We start from the raw sequence: 8,882 nt of genomic DNA on the forward strand, positions 1-8,882 counted from the left end.
GTGTTTGGGAAGTCTGCAATTTGGGTAGTGCGCGAGCTGATTGAGTAGTGGCTGTCAGTGAAAAGCGTCTAAAATATGTGTGAAAACAATGTGTCTTGAGTATAATTTAAAATGTTCCATCAAGAAGAAGGGGTGTGGCGAATATATGGTGCGTCTCCAGAATGCATGCATATGTAGGAAAGTACCCATTTGGCAATGTCTTATTTCTGATTGTCTTAACTCACCACGTACACAACTCATTATTTCTTCGCCTCACACAAGTCAACAATGTCTGGGTTTTTTTAACATCCATTGCGAATGATGGTTCCTCAGTGTTTGACCATGTGATGATTTGATACGATGTTGAACTTCACTAGCAATAGTCAAGACAGATAGAAAGGGAGGCGGAGAAGAGAGATTAATGTGATTGAAAGAACCGGCATTTATCAGGATATTTTCTACTGTTTTTATTTGTCGGCTTTAGGCCTATATGTATTTGACTTAGTTGATGATTGGACATATAGGCCTACTGCTGCATTGGCCTATAGGCTGTCTCTGAGTTATATGTTCTCATTTCTTTAGCCGCCAATGGATCACAGTGAATCAATGTGTCCATATTGCAGAGGCTAGTGCTCTCACCATAGTCGAAGTGTAACTTTTAATTTGTGTCATTTTACTACACATTTGTATGATTAACCACGTGACAATGATTTTGAGAAACGAAAACGTTATTATTGAAATGAAACTGTTTCACGAACATTTTCATATATATACATATTCATAACTGGCACGCAGATCGGTAGAAATGGTAGGATAAATTGTAAGCTTCCCCAAACTTGAAACTCATGAGCTGCCTATGCTCTTTACTATTACACCCATTTAAAACTATGTGCAAGCGCGTTCACACATTGGAGGTCCAGTGAAAAAACGGGCCGCCTATGGAAATCAAATGCCCGTCCAACTGATTCGTTCTAGCGCTGGGTCTGCACAGAGAGACGAAAGATACATTATTGTTTCTTTTTTCCTGGTACATTTTTCAGGAAGATTGGCTTCCCTTGGCATCCATTAATACAAGCCACTTCCCAGATCTCAGAACTTTTTGGTAGTGGATTCTTCTTTTATAACCCATTAAGGTCCTCATCTTAAAAAATACCTAAAGTACAAATGTCTATCTGGGTTCATCAGCCATAAGGTTCTATCTGACACTTTTGAATTAGACATGTTCAGTATTTAAGAAGACTGTAGCTATTTGAATACATAAATGATAGAATAACACTTTTACCAAGATAGTCAGAACACATCATCAAATACATTAGGAAATGTATTATGAGCATCAAACAAATTACTGTCATCACTGAACAATGATGTGACAACATCATTACTTTAAGATGTTTTTTTAAATTGTTCCTTGTGTGCCATTATTGCTAGCTAGATTAGCCTAGACCAGTGGTTCCCAACTAGGGGTACTAGGACCTCTGGATGTACTTGGCCTATCCACAGGGGGTACTTGAGAAGACTCATGAGACCATAGGCCTACTGGTAAAATGCACATGAGGGGGTACTTCTGGAGTACTCCGGGCAGAGCAAAATTCAGTTGGTGGTACAGTAATCGAAAAAGGTTGGGAACCACTGGCCTAGACCATACATAGAGTGAGATGGCAAAGACATGTCTTGTGATTGGTCTGTCTGGATTTGTTCAGGCTTGTGATTGGATTGCAGATATAACCTTATAGCACCAAGTTCTAATGGGTTAATGCAGATAGAACTTTCTAGTTTTTCATTTCTTTCACTTAAAATTCACAGACATATGTAGAACCATCTAAAGATCTATTATTTGTGACTAACTCATTTTTGACAAAAATATCAGATAGAACCTATAGTCCCAAGGTCTCGATTTGTAGTTGAACAAGTCATTGCATGTATAGATTTTTTTCACTTGACTTGAACTTGTGTCTTGACTTGCTCTTAATATGTATGACTTGGACTTGACTCGAGATTTGACCCACTCTACTTGGGACTCGACTTGAGACTCGGACCTTGTGACTTGAGACTTGCTTGTGACTTAAATAATAGTGACTTGGTCCCGCCTCTGGTGTGAGCACATACAAAAAAAGTGTTCAACCCTGCTGCCTATGATTAATTTATTCCAGATTTATTGGAGAGTAAAAGGAGATGGATGCACAGTTCAAATTCAGATTTATGCTCAGTCTCTATGATTCATTATTCATTGTGCAAGTTCAAGTTAAAACAGCAGCAGTGAGTTTAGCTTTTAAATCTCTCAGGCAGAGAGCAACAGGAAAACTTGTTTACCATTGGCAAAACGACCACATCCTGCTCCGCAGTCCTCTCTTTGGTGCATATTTACTCGGTCCTCTGTAGGCTAGAAGATAAACCTGCCCACAGTGTCTGTTTACTCATAATTAATTCATCCTTTATTTTCAATTATAATAAAATCATTCCTTTTAAAATCAGTTGATTTATTGAAAAGATATGGTCTTTCTTTTGAACTGAGAAAGAACTAGGTTAATATGGGCTCAACATTTTAAGCCATGGGCAGAGGCTATGATCTTTTATATCAGGACTAGAGACTTCCAAAATACTGAAACATCAATTAATGTCACGCCCTGACTCAGGGGACTCTTATATGTTGAGTCAGGGTGTGTATATTCTTTGTTGTGTATGTTCTATGTTGTATATTCTAGTATGTGTGGATCTATGTTGGCCGGTGTGGTTCCCAATCAGAGGCAGCTGTAGCTCGTTGTCTCTGATTGGGGATCATACTTAGGCAGCCTATTGGCACTAGTCGGTTGTGGCATCTTGTTAAGGTTTGTTGTATCTACCTTAGGACTTCACGTTTCGTTTCGTTTCTTGTTTTGTCGTTGTGTTTATTAAGTTAAATAAACATGGACGTATATCACGCTGTGCCTTGGTCCGTCCCGTCATTCAACGGACGTGACAATTAATCTTCATATGTTACATGATGCCTTATATATGCGCACACAAACCACATATATACACACAACAACATTTTAATAAGTAAATAAATATAAAGGCCTAGCAAATATTATGAAGAAATGTGAGCCCACATACAAATCCTCAAAATAAAATAATATCCAAAGCCTTCATTTTCTCTACTGCAGAGAAAATTAACATTATATTGTCTAAGTAGTGGTCAATCCTAACTATGAAGACATTTTATTCAAGTGCTTATTGACAACTAACTGTAAGGTAGTGATGAGTCTGAACTGAAATCAGACTTACACTACCAGTCAAAAGTTTGGACACACCTATTCATTCAAGGGTTTTTCTTTATTTTTAATATTTTTTACATTGTAGAATAATAGTGAAGACATCAACACTATGAAATAACACATATGGAATCATGTAGTAACCAGAAAAGTGTTAAAAAAATCAAAATATATTTTATATTTGAGATTCTTCAAATAGCCACCCTTTGCCTTGATGACAGCTTTGCACAGGCTTGGCATTCTCTCAACCAGCTTCATGAGGTAGTCACCTGGAATGCATTTCAATTAACAGGTGTGCCTTCTTAAAAGTTAATTTGTGGATTTTCTTTCCTTCTTAATGCATTTGAGCCAATCAGTTGTGTTTTGACAAGGTAGTGGGTATACAGAAGATAGCCCTATTTGGTAAAAGACCAAGTCCATATTATGGCAAGAACAGCTCAAATAAGCAAAGAGAAACGACAGTTATCATTACTTTAAGACATGAAGGTCAGTCAATACGGAACATTTCAAGAACTTTGAAAGTTTCTTCAAGTGCAGTCGCAAAAACCATCAAGCGCTATGATGAAACTGGCTCTCATGAGGACCACCACAGGAATGGAAGACCCAGAGTTACCTCTGCTACAGAGGATAAGTTCATTAGTTACCAGCCTCAGAAAGTGCAGCCCAAATAAATGCTTCACAGAATTCAAGTCACAGACACATCTCAACATCAACTGTTCAGCGGGGACTGTGTGAGTCAGGCCTTCATGGTCGAATTGCTGCAAATAAACCACTACTAAAGGACACCAATTAGAAGAAGAGACCTGCTTGGGCCAAGAAACACGAGCAATGGACATTAGCCAGTGGAAATTTGTCCTTTGGTCTGGAGTCCAAATTTGAGATTTTTGGTTCCAACCGACGTGTCTTTGTGAGACGCGTTATGGGTGAACGGATGATCTCCACATGTGTAGTTCCCACCGTAAAGCATGGAGCAGGTGGTGTTATGGTTCTTTGCTGGTGACACTGTCTGTCCTTCACTTGGACAACAGAGTGAAGGAAAATCAGCCAACAAATGCTCAGCGTATGTGGGAACACCTTCAAGACTGTTGGAAAAGCATTCCAGGTGAAGCTGGTTGAGAGAATGCCAAGAGTGTGCAAAGTTGTCATCAACAAAAAGGGTGGCTATTTGAAGAATCTCAAATATAAAATATATTTTGATTTGTTTAACACTTTTTTGGTTACTACATCATTCCATATGTGTTATTTCATAGTTTTGATGTCTTCACTATTATTCTACAATGTAGAAAATAGTACAAATAAAGAAAAACCCTTGAATGAGTAGGTGTGTCCAAACTTTTGACTGGTACTGTATATATTGTCAATTTAAACGTTCAGGTTGTCTGAGTCTTTGCTGTGTTCTCCGTTCAAACTTCTGCTTAAATTGCCTCCTTCTCATTTGTGTTTTCCAGGGAGTATTTTTCCGTTGAGGCCTCTGCCCTCTTCATTGCCATTTTCTCTGCATTTTTCATGGCCAGTTTCTGCAATCGCCTCCTGAGACAGCACTTAACAATAGCCAACACCACGACCACCAGAACAACCAAGGCCATCACTGCTATCAGCACGGGTATGAAGATTTTGTCTTGTTCTCCACTCTTGTCCACTGTCTCAACGTCATCCGTAGGGGAAGTGGGAGTGGGTTGGTCCGGCAGAAAGATGATAATAGGCCTCTCCTGAATTGTTGGCTTGGGAGTTGGAGTGTGGTCTTGGACCAAATAGGTTTCACTTCCTTCAGGAGTAACGGTAGCTACTGGTAGTTCATTGCATGACACTGAGCCCTTGTCTTGAAGATTTCCATTTTTATCACGGCATTTACAGAGGTAAGAACCCTCAGTGTTGACACATTGGTCTTTACAGGGCTGATCTCTGCATTCGTCAATGTCCACACAGTTTCCAGACCCATCTCTCATATAACCTGCTTTGCACGAAGCACAAATGCCATCTATAGCCGATCGATCGTCACGTTTCCATGTCAGAGTCGTTGCAGAGCAAGTCAGTTCAAACAATTCCCCAGACCAACATTCTAGCTCCAGTTTATGAGGATAATTTGGGTTTGGCCTGAGTGATCGGGCCTCAGGTATGTGTGGGGTAGGACACTGGTCCATGGAAAGAATCTTTCCATCACGTTGTTTACAAATGAATGGATGCTTTGTCTTACAGGTACTGGGAACAAACCCCCAGTTCACTATCTCAGTTCCATTAAACTCACCGTAGAGAAATACACAGAGTATACCCGTGCAGGTTGGTTGGGGCAAAGACTTCCACTGATCCAGTTCTGTGTCACTGCTGCTGTCCACAGTCCACTTGAAACCATTCAGAGATGTGTCATTTTTCACACAATCCCACTTTCCTTTCCTCAAACCCACCCAAAACTCAAATGTACCTTCTATGGAATGCATGTTCGTGATGACTTTTAAAATCTTTGAGGCTTCCTCCATACTGGCCACTTTAGTTAGGAAACTGTCAGGCAGACAGGCTTCTAAAGCTTTGTCGAAGTTGAGAGGATTCAGATGAAGAGTATAGTGTTCATCATCAGTAACACACAGACCCACCCCCAAGACGCTCCACAGGCATATCCAGTAGTACTCCATTCTCCCCGCTCGCATCAATTGATCTGACGACAGTGGTTCTCAGTCAGACTGATGATGGTCCTCCTGCTAGCTGCTTCTGTAATGGACTGGCTGACGATGCTCATTTTCCTGCTACTTTCTTAGCTGCCCCTGAGAGGTCCTCCCAAGACAACAAGCACAGGAAGTGTGCTTAGACTTGATACAGCCATCCACTTCCTCTGCAGAGGGGGTGGTGGCATATCCAAACAATAGCAACTTTTAAATTAATTATCTTTGTCATAAAAGTACACAGCAGCCTTAGGTCCAAGGCCTGGCAGGTGAGTTGTGAGAAAAATACACACATGTACTCCAGGTCATATCAGCATAATAACTCCAGTAATTGAAATCCTTTGGCTCTTTGATAATATTTCCCCATGAGATCACCAGGCCATCTTCACTTTGTGTTGTGGGAGATGCAGGAAGTTTTCCTTCACAGAAAAGGCTAGCAAAATAAAGAAAATAACCAGTGTCACAAATGGGTGCTGAGATCCAACTTGAAAAACAGAACTTGTGAGAGGATATGCCAGCCTGCTGATACTGTCCTGGTATCAGGATGTGATGATAAAAGCAGACGTATGATTCATTCCCTCAGGGAATAGACCCCTCGCTAATGTTTGTTTTTGATTTTTATCAACCCTAAAACACGAAACTCAGAAAGTCATTGTGTCATTGTATAACAACTTGACTTTGTAAGGCATTCAGGAGGGACCCTCACTTGGGATATACAGAGTATTCCATGACTATTATTTAGGTTTTACGGCAGTGTTTCTTTGTCAGAGAAAAGCAGATGCTTCCTGGGGAAGTGCCAGAGAATGGCAGGAAGAGAGGCTGAGGTGGCGTGCATTTCTACAGCACAATTCAGACAGGAGAGGACCTTGTCCACAGCACATCTCAGACAGGAGAGGACCTTGTCCACAGCCTAATCTCAGACAGGAGAGGACCTTGTCCACAGCCTAATCTCAGACAGGAGAGGACCTTGTCCACAGCACATCTCAGATAGGAGAGGACCTTGTCCACAGCACATCTCAGACAGGAGAGGACCTTGTCCACAGCACATCTCAGACAGGAGAGGACCTTGTCCACAGCACATCTCAGATAGGAGAGGACCTTGTCCACACACCTCAGACAGGAGAGGACCTTGTCCACACACCTCAGACAGGAGAGGACCTTGTCCACAGCACAACTCAGACAGGAGCAGTCCAAGGGACACAGAGAGGGAAGGGTCCGGGGTCAGGGAACCAAAGGAAATGGAATTCTGAATGCACAGGAAAGGAGTCACCCCAAAAGCCATCAGAGAGCGAGAACAAGGGAACAAGGGAGTGAAGTCACACTTCCTTTTGGCTACTTACTGTGAAAATGTATGGGAACTCCACTCAGGTTTTAATTAACGCTTTCCATTTAAGACAGAAAAAAGAAACAACCCTGTCGTGTACTTCAGACTGTATGGTTTGAGTGTGATTTGCAAAGGATTGTGGGTAGAGGATTTGTATCATCATTTGCATTCCCACTCCCTACAGTGACCAACCACACAGTCCTTCAGGGGAGGAGGCAACTGTCTCTGCCGTGGTGGATGGAAATCTGCCACGGTACCCCTGCTAAACATCATCCGGTCGAAGGACCATGAAAAATGAACCCAAGATAGGTAACTGGGTGGATAGATGTCTCCAGAGGTACTCCGCTCCGGTCAGAGAGCAAGCAGACGACAGAGACAGTGCCATAATTTACATATTTATTGAGGACTTGTGGTTGGACGTGGTAAAGGTGTGTGATCCTGAAACAAAGGAGCGACAACATGAGCAGGTTGCATAACATAAAAGCTAATGTTGATAAGGATAAAGCTATTAAAACATATCTCAAATGATGAAAATATGGGAATTCTATGACATTGTTAGGTAATGACAACTACAATATATATGGAAAATAGGAAACAAACTTACTCTTAACTTGAACGCACACAACTGGAAAGACATTTAGGAAAGGTGTGAATGAGCCTATCAGGGCAGTCCTGATAATTAGTGACAAGTTTGTGGCATTGAGAGAGTCAACAGGTGAAGTCAATTTGGTTGATCAAGTTCCATCTCAGCAGTATGCTGCGCCACTGAACGCTTTTGTACAATACCAGTAACACCCCTTGGAGTATTGTGTCAGTGCAATGTCCTTCATCTTATCCTCCTAAAAGCCAATTTATGCTTGATCTGAAAATTTGGTCAGAGGCTTCGTATGGAGAGTGTGACGCAATTGAGGAGCCTCCGGAGGCATGCAGAGGCCAAATCAAGCTCCTTACCGCATCGCCGTGCACTTCTCAAATGTTGTAGCCCTCTGCATTGTTACTTATAGCTCCGCATTGACATGATTGGTGGATGGTAGGTGGGGGCGGGAGGTCCTGTATAAACACAAACTCACTTCCTTGACAACTTCTTTCACAATAACTCTGCTCTGCGAAGCGCAAGAAGTATGAAAACCCTGACTTCTGCGGAGGCTGCATCACAGTAAATGCTGTACGGCCACTTCAGACTCCAGATTGACCATGCAGAGCCTTTAACACACTGCTGTAATTGAGGACCTCTGGATCGTTAGCTGATGGCAGTTCCACTCATACAATTAGGATAATTATTATTCTATTTCTATGGTTTTACTTTGTGGGAGTCATGACGCCAAATGTCGAATTATGATATTAAAGTAATGCACGCTACCTACACAATGCTTCTGAATACTATTGTAGCAATTTTTTTGTGAACACCAATTCATGTAGCAATACAATGAGTGGTTGAATTATCCAGTACCACTTCAGGTCATTTGTTTTCAGGTTGTTTTATTTTTCAATGTTTATTCAAGAAAACATACAGTACACTTGATGGTTGCTCTAAACTGTCCCCCTATTTTTATATCCCCCCCCGCATGTCAAAAATGTTATAAATTGATTTGCATTTTAATGAGGGGAAAAAGTATTTGATCCCCTGCTGATTTTGTAAGTTTGCCCACTAACAAAGAAATGATCAGTCTATAATTT

The 8,882-nt window shown here is 41.3% G+C and overlaps 1 protein-coding gene across 1 annotated transcript; it reads right to left on the reverse strand.

Annotated features, from left to right (window-relative positions):
• Nucleotides 1-4,514: 4,514 nt before the first annotated feature.
• Nucleotides 4,515-6,075, reverse strand: LOC121544698 (C-type lectin domain family 14 member A). Its single transcript, XM_041854771.2, has one exon. The coding sequence runs from the start codon at nucleotides 5,867-5,869 to the stop codon at nucleotides 4,643-4,645; it is 1,227 nt and encodes a 408-aa protein (XP_041710705.1). The 5' UTR covers nucleotides 5,870-6,075; the 3' UTR covers nucleotides 4,515-4,642.
• Nucleotides 6,076-8,882: the final 2,807 nt, after the last annotated feature.

This window comes from Coregonus clupeaformis, chromosome 29, assembly GCF_020615455.1.
Source record: "Coregonus clupeaformis isolate EN_2021a chromosome 29, ASM2061545v1, whole genome shotgun sequence".
Taxonomy (NCBI): domain Eukaryota; kingdom Metazoa; phylum Chordata; class Actinopteri; order Salmoniformes; family Salmonidae; genus Coregonus; species Coregonus clupeaformis.

Bases quoted from the DNA above. Each gene is read 5' to 3' on its own strand.
- LOC121544698 (XM_041854771.2), bottom strand. From the start codon at position 5,869: ATGCGAGCGGGGAGAATGGAGTACTACTGGATATGCCTGTGGAGCGTC.